Source organism: Amphiura filiformis, chromosome 16, assembly GCF_039555335.1.
Source record: "Amphiura filiformis chromosome 16, Afil_fr2py, whole genome shotgun sequence".
NCBI classification, from domain to species: domain Eukaryota; kingdom Metazoa; phylum Echinodermata; class Ophiuroidea; order Amphilepidida; family Amphiuridae; genus Amphiura; species Amphiura filiformis.
The window spans coordinates 45,463,002-45,482,769 of NC_092643.1; the positions used below are offsets into that span (position 1 = coordinate 45,463,002).

At 36.5% G+C, this 19,768-nt stretch overlaps 1 protein-coding gene across 2 annotated transcripts in view; it reads right to left on the minus strand.

Moving 5' to 3' along the window:
• The window catches only part of LOC140136080 (protein O-glucosyltransferase 2-like), a 66,818-nt gene that overhangs the window by 26,362 nt on the left and 20,688 nt on the right, over window positions 1-19,768 (minus strand). For both annotated transcript variants that reach the window (XM_072157787.1, XM_072157788.1), the window contains exon 3: window positions 9,550-9,755. In XM_072157787.1, coding sequence (XP_072013888.1) covers window positions 9,550-9,755 — 206 coding nt within the window. The remainder of the gene's footprint in view (window positions 1-9,549; window positions 9,756-19,768) is intronic.

Here is a 19,768-nt window from a genome sequence, read left to right on the forward strand (position 1 = left end):
AGACATACATATTAACACACATATTCACAAAAAGCGTGCATTTTCACGATAATGAAATTCTAGCGGACCCTTTCTAATGGACAAATGACATTTCAAAACCCACTCATATTATTTCTTGGTCAAAATACTATAAAATGGGTCAGAAATAACTAATGAAATTCTGCCTTCTAGAGAGTTATAATCGAGACTCGAAATTTAGACCTAATTTCGAGTCTCGTCATTTTAAAGAAAACTGACCTTTTCTAATGGACAAATCACATTTAAAATTTCGAGTCTCGTCATTTTAAAGAAATATTATGAGTGGCTTTTAAATGTCATTTGTCCATTAGAAAAGGTCAGTTTTCTTTAAAATGACGAGACTCGAAATCGGGTCTAAATTTCGAGTCTCGATTATAACTCTCTAGGAGGCCGAATTTAATTAGTTATTTCGCCTACTTTATAATAATTTTACCAAGAAATATTATGAGTGGCTTTTAAATGTCATTTGTCCATTAGAAAAGGTCAGTTTTCTTTAAAATGACGAGACTCGAAATTGGGTCTAAATTTGAGTCTCGATTGTAACTCTCTAGGAGGCCAAATTTAATTAGTTATTTTTCGCCTACTTTATAATAATTTTTACCAAGAAATATTATGAGTGGCTTTTAAATGTCATTTGTCCATTAGAAAAGGTCAGTTTTCTTTAAAATGACGAGACTCGAAATTGGGTCTAAATTTCGAGTCTCGATTATAACTCTCTAGGAGGCCAAATTTAATTAGTTATTTTTTGCCTACTTTATAATAATTTTTACCAAGAAATATTATGAGTGGTTTTTAAATGTGATTTGTCCATTAGAAAAGGTCAGTTTTCTTTAAAATGACGAGACTCGAAATTGGGTCTAAATTTCGAGTCTCGATTTTAACTCTCTAGGAGGCAGAATTTAATGAGCTATTTCTCACCCATTTTAAAGTATTTTGACCAAGAAATAATATGAGTGGGTTTTGAATGTCATTTGACCTTTAAAAAAGGTCAGTTTTCTTCAAAAAGACGAGACTCGAAATTGGGTCTAAATTTCGAGTCTTGATTATAACTCTCTAGGATGCAAAATTTAATTAGTTATTTCTCGCCTACTTTATAATAATTTTTACCAAGAAATATTATGAGTGGCTTTTAAATGTGATTTGTCCATTAGAAAAGGTCAGTTTTCTTTAAAATGACGAGACTCGAAATCGGGTCTAAATTTCGAGTCTCGATTATAACTCTCTAGGAGGCCAAATTTAATTAGTTATTTCTCGCCTACTTTATAATAATTTTTACCAAGAAATATTATGAGTGGCTTTTAAATGTAATTTGTCCATTAGAAAAGGTCAGTTTTCTTTAAAATGACGAGACTCGAATTCGGGTCTAAATTTCGAGCCTCGATTATAACTCTCTAGGAGGCCAAATTTAATTAGTTATTTCTCGCCTACTTTATAATAATTTTTACCAAGAAATATTATGAGTGGCTTTTAAATGTGATTTGTCCATTAGAAAAGGACAGTTTTCTTTAAAATGACGAGACTCAAATCGGGTCTAAATTTGAGTCTCGATTATAACTCTCTAGGAGGCCAAATTTAATTAGTTATTTCTCTCCTACTTTATAATAATTTTTACAAAGAAATATTATGAGTGGCTTTTAAATGTCATTTGTCCATTAGAAAAGGTCAGTTTTCTTTAAAATGACGAGACTCGAAATTGGGCCTAAATTTGTAGACGTGTTTGTAACTCTCTAGGAGGCCAAATTTAATTAGTTATTTCTCGCCTACTTTATAGTAATTTTTACAAAAAAATATATATGAGTGGCTTTTAAATGTGAGTTGTCCATTGGAAAAGGTCAGTTTTCTTTAAAATGACGAGACTCGAAATTGGGTCTAAATTTCGAGTCTCGATTATAACTCTCTAGGAGGCCAAATTTAATTAGTTATTTCTCGCCTACTTTATAATAATTTTTACCAAGAAATATTATAAGTGGCTTTTAAATGTGATTTGTCCATTAGAAAAGGTCAGTTTTCTTTAAAATGACGAGACTCGAAATTAGGTCTAAATTTCTGACCCATTTTATAGTATTTTGACCAAGAAATAATATGAGTGGGTTTTGAATGTCATTTGTCCATTAGAAAGGGTCCGTTGTGAATGTCATTATCGTGAAAATGCACGTTTTTGTGAATGTTTTGTGATTGCTTGTTTTGTTTGTTTAAATACTTTTTTGTATTACTGGAAACTCGATATTATAAAGTCAAAACCTGAAAATTTGACACTCGATATTCGAAATTTGAGACTCGAAACTCGAGTAATACAAAACAGCAATTTTCATTTATCACTGATTTTGTTACCTATTATTTGACAAAACAAAGAAATTTGAAGCCTTTTTGAACTAAAAATTTGATTTTTGAGATTTTTTTGACACTGTTTGGCTCTCACCCAAAGGTTCCAAAAGTCATGTTCTCACCCAATGACCCCATATTGTTTACATTTTGCTCTCACCGAATGGCCCTTACTGCAAAAGTGCCAGCCCTAAACCTATATCCATTTCATATTGAAGTGCCCCGGGTAGCGAAATACATTGAATGTAAGGCCAGTGTGAACAAGACTTGCTTGTAAACTCGCATGTAAGCATGACCTTGATGACCCAATTCTATTCTGATTGTGCATAATCATGGCATAATTTACCAGTGAAGGTCACTCTTACTTTTGAGTTGGCTCATAGATCATGTTGGCTTACAAGTAAGCAGGAGGGTGAAAGTGCATATAGGAACAATGCCAAAAACTACGTCACGCCGGTCACGCTATTGTTCGACTTAAACTACATCATTAGCCATTTTGTAAATATTAACGCATGATCGTTGCTTTGAAGTTTCCACCGGATAGTCTGTGGATAGCGCAAGAGCATGCTTTGACCATGCGCAAAAAAATGAATATCATGAAGATGTTTAAGATTGATTCTTAGAAAAAAAAAAAATTACCGTCATATTGCATAGATTCATCAAAGAATGGTTTGAAGTACTAACCTTATTTAGTAAAAAAAAAAAATCGGGAGAATTTTACAAAATCAATGTTTTTACCTGTCGGTATTACAACTCGTGAAACACATTAGTGATGTGCCTGGGTGACCTAATCTACTAACCTTTAACGTTTCCTCTATGAACTCTAACCCTCCTGCAATATGGCGCCTATTATCTTTCGGTGTGTTACGTAATACTACGATGCCTATCCCATTATATCGATCCCTGAAGTAAGTCCCGTGTGGACACACACTCCCTTGCAGCCTAGTCTCACTTCCCTGGCATAATTTAATTGCCGGCTTGCTTGTAAGTGGGCTACCGTCTAAACACACCTAATTTGCAGTTGGTGGTGCAATAGGAAAGGTTTTGGGAAGGATATCAGCCTTTGGTAGGGCATTAGGCACAACTAACCACCAACATCCTAACAACCAAGCCCCAACCCCACCTCATCCCCGCCCCCATCCAGAGTTACAACAGCCATCACAGAAAAAACCTACGATATATGTGGCTCGAGAGCCACAGCGGCTCTAGTTGTATTTGTTTTTCACAAAGTGTTAGCTGTCACTGTTAGATATATGTCTTCTTTTCATTTTGGCCCAAACAGATGAGGCAATACAAAGAAAATTGCTATTTAAATAACAGTGCAAATATCGCCGATGTGAGCCAATTTTTTGTTATATTAGCCAAACAAATTTGGGTAAAACAATTTTGTCTTCAAAACTGAGCATATTTGCCCTTAATTTGACCTCACAGATGTCTTTGCCATTCTAAGGGACCGTTCATTATTTCTACCGGGGGGGGGCCGGGAGCAGACAGAAAGTCACTGCCGAAAACTATATGACCCCCCCTTCTCCGATAATAAAAACCATATGACCCCCCCTCTGAGCTACATGAAAATCATATGACCCCCCCCCCACCTGGCGTATGCACACGCGCAATAGATGCGCGCATGGATCAGCTGCCTCATCACGTCACTGCCACATATCAGGCTGACAAATGATGCCCTTACTGTTTTTGCCACCCGGCTATCAGTATACCAATTTTTCACAAAAAGCACCTAATTACCCTAATTGCAGTAATTGGGCACTTTTCTCCAAATATTGGTCTTTACTGAATAGACACCCATCAATATACCAAAAACACTGAAAAGGACCCCAAAACGTGGCACATCCTCATATACCTTCAACTAGGTAGAACCCCACAGGGTATTTTAACTTGTTTTATTTATTTTTCTAAATATTATTTATTTCACATGCATGTACACAGTTTTTGGTTCAAACTGCCACCCTGTGCCCAGCTAGTACATGTACTTCAATACCACAGGTCCCTGAACATAAACCACAGTGATATTATCCATACGACTACAGTTTTTTTGCACCAAGAACAATCTTTCAAGTGGCAGGTTTGGAAACTTGGGGTCAAAATTATTATAATTCATTAGTTTTATGTAAAATGGCTGTAAAACGAATTTATTTCATTTTTTTAAGTTGTAATTTAATTATCATTTATTATTTTTCAAAAGTATGCATCAACTTCTCATACATGTTGATACTGGGTGCAGTATATAGCCCCCTTTGGTGTAAAATGAATGAGTTGCAAAATCTTCTTCATCAGTATATTAAAATGAATAAAAAGTAGTTTGTGACATCTTACCATAAATCAGTGATGTACAGTGGCGTATATTTCTTTTTGACATGGGGGGGATGGGGTTGGAAAAAAATTCTTGAAGTATAGTGACTGAATCCAGCACCTTTTGGCGACAAAATCAGTTTATGGTAAATGCACGGGAAGCGCGCGAAAATTTTTGATATTTTAAAGCTAGACTGATGAAATATGGTGCAAAAGTGGAATACTTGCATGCGAAGCGCACGGAAATTTGCACTTTTGGGGCTAAAATGGGTAAATATATATGTGGTCAGAAACCTATATTCAGCAACATTGGGGGTGATTGTATGGAGCATCCCCCGTGGCAAAATATGGGGGGGGGGGGTCTACGCCTATGGTGATGTATCGATCGGACTCAAGTCCACTTTTTGCCGGACTCGGACACAAACAGACTCGGTTCGGCTCAAAACTTGGACACAGGTCCAATTAGATCCATGTAAAATATGAAATGATTATCTAAAAATGTCAACATAGATCTCACATTTGATTCAAAATTTGTTGTCATAATATCCAACATATCCACAAAATTATTTAGATTTGTCTGTCACTTCCCAGAATCATGACTGTTATCGTTAATGAAATAATTGATAATAAATATTTTGACTATATAAAAATATCTAAAATTTCTTTCATGGAACTTTCTAATTCATTAAACTCTTGAAAGAGAGAAAACATACACACAGACATGTACACCCCATCCATAGAGCTAGGGTGGCTGTGGTTTGTGTGTTTTCACTACTCAGTGGCAGTCACTGCACATTAATGTCCGGAACATTTGTCCAGCACACAACCATAATATAATTTCTGAAAGGGTGAATTTCTATTAGTATTATTATTATGATGATGATGATGATGATTTGGGGTGGTGTAGTTGTCTCTTTTCATTGTAAAAGAACAAAGAAGAGTCTGACCACAGCATTATTGTGCAGCAGTTTGATTATTCTTAATTCTCTATTACGAAAATGGCAGTGTACATGTGTATTTATGAAATATGGTTCAAAATTCTCTTATTTCAGCAAATTTGTATTGTTCATTTGGCAAATTAGAAGCAAAATCTAGAATTTTTCTCCATTTTTTGGAATGTTTTACCCAATGACCCATTTTTTCAAAATGTTATAATAAATTACTTACTTTTGGTGCAAATTTATGTCAATTCACACCGTGGCAGGTGAAAAACAGGTTGAGGCCCGACTTAAGTCCGGACTAGGACCAAAGTGTCGGCCGACATGCAAAGCTTATAAATCTAATGGTCAGGGGTCATGGGGCAATGTTCCAGATGGGGTCCAGAAGGCGAAGCCCCGGAAGCTCAAGATTTTTGAGATGCAAAACCATCTGACCCCCCCTTTCAATAACTAAAAACCATCTGACCCCCCTTTTTGCCTGACAAAACCATCTGACCCCCATGTATTCTCCCGGCCCCCCTCCGTGGAAATAATGAACGGTCCCTAAGAATGTATACTTTTATATACTTTTGTCCAAGAAGTTATGAGGCCAAAAATTTCCATAATTCCAGGGTTAAGACCAACCTTAAGACAAGGTTCATCAGTAAGCAATTAAGTAAAGATACACTTCTAGGCTGGATTTCTTGGTCCAGCAAAAATAACAACTATAATTGAATTAAAAAGACTAGTTTGCATCTAACATCAGGGCAATGGCGCGGTGTTATTGGTTGCTGACCTGCGCAGCGGAGTACTGCATTTTGGTCTGGTTGACAGAACATCAGACACAAACTAGTCTTTTTAATTCGGTCTTCAATTATATAATGCTACTACAAGCAGGAAACTAACCCCTTAAGCCCCCCATGCTTGATATAATTTCAAGGATTTGTTGTAGTATAAAGTTTGCAAACTTGACCTTATGGCATTAAAGTCATCTTTATTAAATAGGTGTTATACTGGTCTGGATTTGTAGGTGTTGAGTGACATAGGAAAATATACAATGAGTAACTAGCCATGAACTTTACAGGGACATTCGGAGATCCCCTCAATCTCAAACCACACTATTCCACACACATGCCATTTCTTGGCCCTATCAGAACATTTACAATATGTATTAATATTCAGTGGGTATGTCTTGTAAAGAATTCACATAATTTGATTGGTTTTCTGGTGTATAATATCAGGGTGCACACCGCCACGCAACGGCGGCACGCTTGTTGCTCCTCAATGATCGTGCGATAATACGTTTGCGTAATACATGTGCGAGAACTAAGAATGCATTTCGGCGGCTTAGATGCTTGTGAGGAATTCGTTCATTAAAAACAATGGGGATCTCCTCACAAAAGTAACTTTATTTTTTTTCTGGAAAAAGCAGTTTTTCTCACAAACCCGGCATTCACTACTCAAAATACTGGCCAGCCCATCCATTATGATACGATATTGGATAGGCAAAATAAAGACAAAATCCTATCTTTTATTCTCTAAGTAACTAAGGGAGCGATCTTTATTTACGACAGGAGGGAATGGGCATTTTGAGGGGGGAACCCAAAATTATTTGGGGTCCTGATTGGGGTACGCAAAATTTGTTGTTGAATCAAAAGGGGGGAGTGTTAAGTTTTAAATGGAGAAATTCAGAAAAACAAGGGGAATCCGTAAATTTTGAGCGGACGCGAGGGGGGAACGCGAATTTTGTTATTTTTTCCAAAATGCCCATTATCCCCCTGCCGTAAATAACGATCAGTCCCTAACCCCTACAATAAGTAAGCTAGACACTGCATTTTCAAGTCAAGATAGATAAATCTTAATTCTGTATGCCTGGGCACATGGAATTCTATGCAAATTTAACAGGGGATTTGATCTCAATGAAGGCCAAAATCTTTAAGTTTTCGAAATACTTTGTTCATGTGGATATTTCAGATAAGTAAATGGTACAATTGTATTTTCCCAATTTATCGACCATTTTAAAGTGATTTCAGAAAAGTTTTCAATTAGAGAGCATATCTCCTATGTCGGTTTAGAGAGTTCAGTCATATTTTGTGCAGTAAAAGCAGCTGACCAAAAGACATTTCTGAAATTTGCCTTGGGCTTTGTATATTAACCCTAAACAGTAGAAATTTCAATTGAATGAACACAGCCCGACATAGTGTAACAATTTTTCAAGTTCACTGCACGATGCATGCTGCGTGTACAACTGTGCGTTGCAGTTTGAAATATGCGAGATATGATCACGGTTGGATCACATACAGCTGTTGAAAGCTGTGTTCATTGAAATTTCACTTTGGGGGATATGGTCAGAGGTGTCCTCTGTAATGCCAACTTCCATCAGCTCAAGGGGGGACATGATCTAAAGTTTATTTAGCTTACATACTGTGGAAATTATTCAGCTTTTGTTACTGCACACATCAATACAGTCCCAACTCAAGCTCGTGTAAATTCACATAAGCGTGCACCAGTCACACATTACGCATGCCATTCTATATAATACAGTGTTATGAGTCTTATATTTTCAGCCTTATATAAACTGAACAAACTTTAGGATGTATGGTTTTGTAGGATTGTGCAGGGTTAGGGTTTATTAATTAAGGAGTCAATCTTCCATAGCCTACACCAAATTAGCCTGCATGTATTAGCCTTCATTGATGGATTAGACAGCTTTATTCCCCAGGCTTTATTCCCATCTTCATACTAGGCTAACTCTGTGGAGGCATACATGAAGGCAATACCACTTTACTATAGTCTGACTTTTGTGTGCCTTTTTCAATAAAATCCCCACTGCAATTCAGTGGTGTATCCAGAAACAGCGGCAACCCTGGGTGCGTTGGGACAAGGAATTGCCCAAATCTCAAAATAGGCTGATTTTAGACCCCAGGGTACTACCCAGGCACCTTTCCCCCCTGAATTTTCGCTTCTCAGCAACATAAGGCCCAAAAAAAAGTTGTTTGCTTGCCCTCGCCCGACCGACCGTCTCGGCAGTCCCGACTGTAGAACTTCTTTTTTTTGCAATTTTCCCAAAAATGGCATGTATTTTTCATCTGAAAAACTGATGATTTAAAAGAAACATTGTAAAATACCATTTCCTGCATGTTTACATGTTCGGCTGTACCTGACTGTCGGGTTCCGCAATTTCGTATACCACCTCAGCGTCTAAGCTCTAATACAACTTGCTATCCACCTGCACATTTCGGACGGCGCATCTAGGGATGAGTTTATTTACAGGCAAAATATAATTGTGCATATCGTGCAAGAATGGATACAATAGCAGATTTAAAAATATGGTAAAAGTAGATAAAATTTGAAAACAGTTGTACCAGATATTCATTTCTTGTTAATAAATATTTAAATTCATGATATTTGTTCGTATTGACAAGGAAGTAACATTGCACTATTTTTTTCAACATGTTTGTCGAGGCTACTTTTATTAAGAGCACAAATCGCTTGGTATAAATATGATTTCAATTAAATATGGTGGACACAACACGAGTAGCGCTAGCTGTACAGGTGAAGCAAGGACCGAAAACGCTGATAGGTAGTTTTGAAAAGCAGAAAACACTAGGAGAATTGTACACTTCATTAAACGTAGGCCTACATGTAGAAGAGCTATAATTTTTTAAGGTGCAAGTGGCGAGCACAGATGCTGGACCATGGCGTTATGTTATAGCTACGGAATTTTAACGTTTGGTACCTGGAAAAAAGACCATCTAAACAGGGAAAAAAAAAAAAAAAAAAAAAAACTTTTCCTGACCGACCGACCCAATTTTTAAAATCCATTCGAGGGCAAGCAAACAATTATTTTTTTGGCCTAAGCTTTGTTAAGGACATTGCACAGTGTAGCTGCTACAGCACATTTCTGTTGCCACAAAAAAAGACCGACAATTTTTCACGGCAGTGAAAAATGCTGATACACTAGATGCCCATATGCTCAACTTACAGTGTTATCTACAATCACATAATGGCATAGACTGTGATGTCTGGCAAATCTCTGGATTGCTTCCTCTGCTAAGCGATCTATGTCAATGCTCGGAAATAGCGACAGATCTCGAGTGATCTGCGGGTGAACGTCGGTCGGGCAGTGCATATTTTCCTTCCACTTGACTTCTTCTTCTGGGCAGGTACATTTCTCATCATAAATAGGACCTGAAAAATATTAGAAAACAGTATTATTTATTAGTATTATTAGTTACCTCATTGGAGAAAATGTAAAATGCTATAAATGTAGGAAAGTTTAACTTGTTGTCTCGCTTCAGAAGACAGATGTTAAAATCTGCAAAAGAGTATGCATACAGGGGTGTGAGTGAGGCTTGCCAAAAAAACGAAGAAAAATGAGGATAAAATCCCATTTTAAAAGAAAAGGAAGCTTATTAAAATAAGCTTCTTTTTTCTTTTTTTTTTTTTTTTCATGAGAGGCTTTCCCCTAGTGTATGGTGTCCAGGGGCCACCTTAGGGCCTCTGGTGTGGTCCCCCATAAACTCTTGGTTTCTGACACATTAAGATGGTATTTTTATACTTCAATTAATACACAACATACAATTCTTAAAACAAACATTTGCAACAAATAGCAAACATGCTAATATCATAAGAACATCACCTAAATAGTGCTTTCACTAAAAAAAAAAATTTGCTACACAATTTTTTCTAAAGTAAATTAAACCCTGTTTCCATAATTCTAGGGTTAAGACTAACCTTAAGGAAATACTCGAGTTTCATTTGTAATTAATGCTTCCTGTGTATCTCATCGCCTTATTTAATGGTCTATTAGGAAATACTGCATGGTTTATTAAGCATACCTCTATAGTACAGGCATGATCTATAGATCTGGAAGCAAAGATCCTTGCACAATTTGAAGGTAGAAGCATTCAGTGGAGAAAAATGCAACACTCCAACAGTGTTAAAGTATAGCAAGCAGCAATCAGTTTCAGGTTTTGATAATAAATTTGCAACATGCACATGACTTGCAAAGAGTCCAATAAAACTGCACTCTCAATTTTGGCATGATAATTGGTCAATTTAAGACTGAGTACATTCAACATTCATACAAACATAACATTTTATATTTATAAGAACATTTGGCATTGTCACTCATACAGGGTGCTCGAGAAAACCATTGCCATGTCAATTGTCAAAATGCTTTATACATTGAAATGTGCAAACAATAAATCAATAATAAGTTATAGTATTTCTACAAGTACGCCGACGGTTATCACAGTACCGGTACAGCGGGTCCCTGTGTGAGTTTCGTCAGATGTGTCTCTGACTTCATCAGAGATCAATACAGTGTCCCACTCAAATCATGAATATCATACTACTAGTATTTTAAATATTACAACCTTTTGTAGGCATTCCAAGTAGTACAGCCTTTTATAGGAATTAGTGACCGTTCCCTTTCAGGGGAATTTTTAGTTTCCCATAATTATTTAGCAGCACCTTAGCATAAAGTGGAACTTCTGGGTTAAGGATCCCAGCTGAGGTTCATGGTTGTGAGTTCATTGACCCATATGATCTGACATCCTCTTCCCATAACCTATTCACACATATAGCGCAAAATTAGATCAGACATAAACTGTTTATTTTTAGTAATTTATGGACTGTTATTAAAGCATGATATTTTCACAGCATAATAAAATTTTACATTTTGAGATAACCCATGTTTTGGGGACATGAAATTTTTGCAAAATTGTACATTTTCTTAACGCCTTTAGGTAGAAAAAATATTTGCGGGCGTAAAATATTTTACAAATGAACCGCACTCTCAAAATTCACAAAATTTTCATGGACAAACATTTCCTGCTTTACAATAATTCATTGTGAAAAGTTCAAACTGTCTTATGGTTACATAAACAGCAAAACACCAATTGTTTTTTAAGTGGTTTTAAATTTGGGCCACAAAAATGAGAAAATATGAGGAAATGAATATGAATAGAAAGAAAATATTAAACAGAACATAAAACAAACTTGGAGTGAGGAGGTTGTTTAATTCAATATACACATACTTTTTTTTTAATTCTGAGGGTTGAACTTGACCCCATTGACAGCCTTATCTCACACTTTTCTTGATCAAAATCAAAACTGATTTAAAACTGTGATTTTGGTGTCGGAAGAAAGCTCATATTTTTCTCATTACCTCAGGCATTACTCCAGTAAAATTTATTGCCAGAGGTAACTTTCAATATAAATGGTGTGAACAAAACTCTGGTGGCTTGTACCCTGAAGTGTATGTACTATCCTATGGAGTATGCTATACATGTTTTTGCTTCTCATATCAAAACCACTAGAGCAATACAACTCAAAATTTGGAAAGATAATGGTATGCCTCAATGCAAGATAGAAAACAGAACATGAAAAATCGGACCACGGCTCTTTAACTACCGTGGATCCGGCCGTGGTATGTAAAGATCTAAATCCAATACCACATGTACCAGATATGAGAAGAAAATTTGTTTTATATTTAAAACTAAATGAATAGAGAAGAGGAAATCATGGGACATTATCAAGTAATTCACAAGATTCATAACATGTACATCACCAGTATTGTGACATTAACACATAAACGCTCTGGTTGAACTGCAGTTTTTCACCCACCATTTGGAAAAGATGGTTTAACAAATTTACCCATGAAATAATATTTTCCTAAATCCTAGTAATAACAGGCACTAGGCAACTTCTTTCATCATTTCTCAGAAATGCCTTTCAATTTTGAATATATATATATATATATGTCCAACCCAGCTATATTTCCCCATTCTCATACCAGTATGGACTCACAGATGAGAGAGATACAGACCGCCTACAACGAATCAAAGTCCCTGTGCATTGTATGATGTGAGTTCTTGCATATTCATGAGGGCTTGATGCTTGCTTGATGCTTGATTGTTTGATTGTACCATGTCTAACAATCACGCCAGCGTTGTGTGCCTTCGAGTATACGCGATAGAGCGTGAAAATACGCCGTAATTGCATAGCAGCAGGCGGCTGACACTGAAAAATTTGCATGGAAAAATGACCCGTCTCCTCCGCAGCCAATTTGGTTCCGCTCCATCGAAATCAAGCCGGTCACGGAGGAGACTACCCTCCTTTGTGTTTGTTCATTTGTGTATGGAGAGCCCTTTTTGGAGTTTTTATGACTTAGGCTACGCTCTCAGCTAGAGTCCGACGCTGCATTGCACTAGAAATACCTTTTCTGTGAAATCGCTATAGAGCCAATCGGGAGCACGTATTCGTTTTGAAAATATAGCATTAAAATTAGTATCACCCGTGTGGCCACCGTGCAGTGGAAAACCTTAATTCTTTCATTAAAAGGAAATGAAAATAAAAAAAAACACGGATCTACTTGTGCACCAATAAAATTGGCACAGCAATTTGTCTCAAATATGAATGAATTTTAAGAAACATACGGGGTATGATGAACATTGACCTGACGCCATGATAGTAGGATCTATCAGTCGTTTTATATACAATGTATATACCGTATTGTCATAATACCAATATTTGTCATTATATATAATGAGTAATATCTAGCAACGTAAATGTGCAGTTCATATGCACAAACGAATACTGATCTTTATGATATTCAGGTTTTTGTACATCACATATAACATGTCACATAGGAGGTCATACGTGTTGACCTTCATCTATTGTATTTGTTCATCTGTGTATGGAGAGGATTAGCGCCATTAAACGCCATTAAAACGCCATCAGTATTAGGGCGTAGTTCAGTGAACTCACCGGATTGCTATTCCAAGTACTTTGATAATACAGATACTATGTATTAATGGGTCGAGGCGATTGCATTGAAAAACCTAATAAATTATTCATAACAGTTACGTAATCAATCGATAGTGCGGACACTTTTTATTTGCAAACCACCAAAATTCGTGATCTTTTAGCGTTGGAAAAGAAACCACGTGAATAGAGTCAAGGGGGTGACACTAGATTCACGGTTGTTCTATTATCAACGCAAACCTATGACATATCCCGCTGGCTTGCTACTTAGAAAATGAGGCCAGTTATCGATCGGTTATGAATAATTAATTTCGATCCCTTGATCATGTTAATTAGGGTTGGCAAATAACGACGCCGTTAGTTTTGCGAACTCTGCCTGTTGAATGCGAGTAGCAAGCTTAAAGAGCGCCAGCTAGCAGAGCTGAGAGCAATCCGGTGATGGCGTACTAGTATTTCCCATCAGGCACCAATGATTTGTTTTTACAGAAAGTCTACTAATTTGATAATGGAATAACCTTTCGCAATAGTAATGTCGAAATTAGAAATTGGTGTCAATAATACGACGGTAGTGTATCACTTGAATTTGATACGATATCCAGCCAGCGATTTAGCGATAAAAACCTTTGACCACTGACCTGACCTACCGTCACGTGAAGCGCCATATTCGTTTGTTTTATTTCCTCGTGTGATAATAAATATCATTCAAACTATAGTTGTCGGCCGTGGCGTAGTTTATTACTGGCCTAAGAAGTTTATTTTAAAAACAAGTAAATAATCATTACTCACCGTTCTATTTGATCTTGTGGATTTCTAAACAAGTAATAAATTGAAACGCCGCTACGGATTGCTCTCAGGTAGTAAAGCGGGCGCACTTTCAAGCTTTGAAGCTTGCTGTTCACTACCGGTAGTAATATTAATTAAGTGATGTCACTGATGTGCAGAGTTTCTGGAATACCACTTGTATCGTGATGTATAATTTGAATGCAGCTTGCTGTATTTAATATGTGTAGGCCTATTACAAGAGTTTAGGCCCATCGAAAAAAGCAATTGAATAATATTGGAGATTATCAGGGGCTGTGCAATAGTTTTGAGTCCTGGGGAGGGTAAAATGGAAGTGCGATTTATAACGCTTTATAAAAGGCTTAGGATAACCGGGGGGACTTGGATTATTTTTCGCGGGGATGTGTGCCCGAGCTTCGAACCCATACCCATTTCTAAGGGTCACGATTTTACCGAAAATAGGTACCCATATCTAAGGATTGTCAGGAAAATAAGGACCCATATCTAAGGATTTGAGCTTGAAAATAGTAAAAGCAACATGTTTTTCCCGCATGTTTTTCCTTTTCACACATAGCACGGAAAAAGGGAGACCCATGTCTAAGGATTTTTTCTTCAGTAGACCCATGTTTTAGGATTTTTCGTGGGAAACCTTGTACGTGAGTATTTTCACCTCCCGGGAGGATAACAGTAAATGTCCGGAAACGCTTATGATATGGAAATTTTATTTTGAACAAAAATTCTTTAATCACTATTGATGATTTCGCCTACCATGGTCAATAATGAGTAAAATATCGGTTTAGTTTTTTTTTCAGTTTTCTTATTGTAGGCCTACATCTACAAATCTGATGTATTTAATCATTATTTGGAATCCCAATAATTTGAATGTCCAACAGGGGGGTGGTCACAATATTTTTGGCAGGCTGAGAGGGGGAAGCTATTTATTTATTTATTTATTTATTTATTTATTTATTTATTTATTTATTTATTTATTTATTTATTTATTTATTTATTTATTTATTTATTTATTTATTTATTTATTTATTTATTTATTTATTTATTTATTTATTTATTTATTTATTTATTTATTTATTTATTTATTTATTTATTTATTATAATTATTAAGGCTTGTTCAAGTAATTCGCCTCTACGCACTCACTTGCACCGGCTCAACAAATCAATCAATCAGTTAATCAATCAATCAATCAATCAATCAATTCACAAACAATGAATATGAATAAATTATATGATATTCAATTTCGATCAACAGACGATCACAACCATCAAACAATGAATAAATGAACTGATCGACCAAGAGCCCTCTTTGAGTGTGAGTGAGTGATTAAACAAAATAAATACATAATTATTTACATTAAAAAAAATAAACAAACAAATAAAAAAATAAATAAATAAATAAAAAATTTTAACAAATGGTATCGTAGCATTGCATTCACAAAAATAAACATTGCTGACAGGAGGACTCGAACCAACAATCTTGGCATCATCAGTCTGATGCTCTACCACTGACCTACGACGGCAGGTAGTGGTGAGGATCTAGTTTTTAGCCTATACAGTGTTCGTCTGTGATAATGCCGCCTCGTGAAATAAATATAAAATAGACAAGTTATTTTGATATCAATCTTTTTTTTTTCAATAGAGCCGTAACATTTTGTTTAAAGATCTCAATTTTTATTTTCTTTAGAGCAGGGAAAAACATTTCCCCTTTTCTACAATTTCAGCCCAAAATAAGAATCTACTTCTTTTATTACTGATTTAATGTTACACGTCTCACAACAGATATTTAGCTGGCATAGTGGTCTTGCATTGTGCTTTTTAACCGGGAGGTACCGAGATCGATTCCCACCTCTGCCTACAATTTTTTTTCAAGCCTGGGAAATAATAAGTTTATTTGGCTTCACAGCGCTAAATTATTCATGACTTGCCCGATCTGGTGGTGTAAAGTGCTCTCCATAACATATGAATATTAAGCAATAACACAGTGGCTAATTTAAATAAGAATGCGGCACATGCAAATGAGGGATTGCCCTCTCCAGGAATTGCTTCATGATAGAGTGCCCTCTCAAGAATATCAACTCTCTGATAGCAGTCTCACCTGTCACATTTCATGGAACAATCGGCCCTCATTATCAGGTGATGCTGAGACTTTGACTGATTCCACGCGATCTGTATCTCTCTCATCTGTGTATGGATTTGTAAGTTCAATGGTGTTAGAAAGGTCCATTTCAGGTGACACTTTTGTGGCACAGATGATTTGCATACCCCAAATGTTTGTTTCATTGTTGGGCACAAACACCTCCAATGTAAATTTTCCCTGTTACGCATTTGGCACAACAGGTATCCAGTACATACAAAATGTCAAATTTGAAGGTATTCTCATTTGGCAGGAGACATCAAAGACACTTAACTTATAAAGAACAATATTTTTACCACTGAAGCAGTTTTTATGTCCCCTGCAAAATGACAATATCTTCAACTTAGACAAAATGAGTAACAGCTAAAATGATTGTAACAACTAACATACTGCATTTTAAACATTTGTGAGTTCGACTGCAATATTATAATATAACAGGGCCTACTTTGCACCCTTCTAGGATTTAATGACACCTACTTTTTGATACCATATTCTCAAAATTAAAAAGTGGCTCTAATATAAAGAGCAATCAGAGGCCAACAAATTGCTCAAAATTTGGGCAAAATTTAAAACCTAACCAAACATTCATCCTGTCTAAAGGATTCAATAAAAAACCCTTTAAAAGGGAGAGCCCAGGCCATATGGAAGTCACATACCTCATTTTAATGAGGACGAAGCAAATTCATTTGCCTATAATTTGTTTCAAAGTAGCCAATTTCGATTCAAAGGGCAAGGTCTTGACTGAATGTAATATCACCCAGGATGGAGCCCGTGGAAAAAAAAAAGTTTCAGCCACATGAATATGTATGGCTGCCAGAGTGGAAACTCTGGAAAGTGTCAATAAGTAAAGAATCACACTTCCATGTAAATTGTACACATGTATGTAGCAGTCATCGGACAGATTGATTCACTACTTAATGAAATACATATTTGGAAGCAGACACAGAATTTCCTGTCAAATGAGAAATATACAGTAAAGTTATTGTTTATGATTAAAGATTCTGCCCTCCCTGACAGCTTTCTAAAATTAATGTTTGAAGAAGACAAAGGTATCAAAAAAAAACAAAATAATATTAGTATTCAGCAAGAAAGTCCTTCAGCAGTATCCAACTGCTCTTCCTGATTATCGCATTTTTATCTATACTATTAAAGGTTTGCAAATCGGGTTCCCAAAAATTTGGTACATGCAAAGGGGGGGGGGAGGATTTTGATATTTGCCGACCTGGGGGGGTAGATAATTATTGCACAGTCCTATAGTACTACATACACCTGAACTACATATTCTAGATCTGCGCCTGAACACTGTAGAACTATGTCAAACCAAAACATTTGGCTGTAATTACATCTGATTTGCAAAAATGATTAATTGCCATGGAAACCAATAACATAAATCATTCTCATCACATTAACTCCATTATACAACAAAAATCACTCAATGTTATCTGATTCAGTCTGCAAGCTTTCCTCGTGATATTAATACATACGTGTATCATAAAGGGTTTATAATAGTCAAGAACAGGATATCTGAATATATTGCCGACTTGGATCGTCTATGTCAATATTGGCGTTAGGATACTTACAAAAAAATGCATGGTTTTGTGAGCCACCCTAGATCGTGTCAGGAAATGAATAGGGGTATCACTCACAGTGATATCCTATGCTATATTCCGAAATGGGAGGAAGTTGTCACAAAGGTCAACAAGTTACCATAGGATTCCGATCAGAATCAATGGTTAATAGTATGGCTGGCTACGGATGGGGAAGAAATAGGGGCTGTCCTGTGTCAGATCTTACTAGTATCATTTTTGAACTCCTTAAAATAGATAATAACAAAAATAGAACATGATTGAAAGTAAAAGGGGAGTTCTTGAATAGTGGAAATGATGGTACAGGGATGTGTGGAGCATTTTCAGCTATTTAGTTTAAATGCAGGTGTATTTTCAGCCATTTTGCTTATTGGTAGGCCCCTATAATTTCGGGTCTGTTTTTATCAAATTTTGTGTAAAGCTCGAGTAGTTTTTCATAGTCCCAGTCGCATATCTTCACCCAAACCAAAGTTGCGACCTCGCCCCGGTATTTACCCCATATCTAAATTTGTTGAGTAAAATAAATCCATTGAATCCATTGTTTTATAATAAAAGCAAATAAACGAGTGTTTAAAAAAAATTACCCATTCATGATATATATGCCGGTACCTTAGGGTGTCCGAGGTCTGAGTGGCATCACCGTAATGAATTGAAAGAGGTGAGCAACTTGTGTGGGGGCATGCGGAAAAGCCTCCAAAAGTTTGGTTTAGCACAGAAAGTCTGCAAAAGCTAAGCACCTCACATATATACTTTGTGACATGGCCATCAGGTATCAACTTTTGTTGCATAAAAACCAAGTATTTGCGACCCTCAAATCTCTCCAAATGCCAGTTTTCTGATATCAATGACATTCCTTTCCATTTGGCGGGTATTTTAATGATATTTTTTTATCTGAAATTTCATCTATGATCAAATTCACTCGAAAACAGTGTTGGAAATAAGACAGGGCCTCAGGCCAAATGTGACTGGACACTACAAATCAGCCATAAAGTCGGCCCCCGGTCAATTTTGTTTTATTTTGTGTTCAGAAAATATATATCATAAGCTTTAAAACAGTATATCATTTCATTTGACTTCAAACGATATCCAGAAGCGGGGTTATGGTTTGTTAAACTCTGCTCCTTCAACAAAATGGTACCTTTTTCGGTTCTACGCATGTCTTTTTTTCCACATTGCTGGTAATAAAGTCATAATTGGCGGTCATTTCAAATCATCCCCAAGTCAACGAGGTTCAGGAATGTCCTCTCATTGTTATTGTTAGTTATACATACCTAGACAAAATACAATGCAATTGTAACCCACCACTTGAACAGGATTTAGCCAAAGCAAACAAAGACTAGAGCTAGCAATAGGATTATTGATTGGTTTAAACGCTATCAAATGAGAAACATGTCGCGCCTAATTGTGACACCTATGAATACGACCTGCACGCACATTTTGCACTGTATCTCAGAATACAATTTGCCGAGTTTACGGCTCATTCGTAGTGTCCACTCACAAATGCTGTGAAAATCAAAGTGGGCCCACTGATAAATCACCCTAACTGATTAAAGCTTCCCCTTGTTATGCCATTACTATTTGTTGATCTCTGAAGCTGTGTTCACATTGTCGGACGTACGCCCAGCATACCTTGATCAGTGCATGTTGCTAGGAGTAGCGACATGTGCTGCCAGGAGTAGTGGCAGTGTGAGCGATTGTCAGCGTATTTTCCGCCAGTCGCACGTCCAACGATTTACTCCTGACAGAAGTAAAGAGTAGCGAGCTACGTGTAGGTGAATGCTTGGTAGAACTGGTTGGCGTAGTGCTAGGAGTAGGCTATGTGTGGACACATGGTAGGAGTAGGGAAAATATTTGTGGAATTTTCATCAATGTTAGCATAAAGTTTACACTGGGTGTAACTCAAAATGTGTTTCATA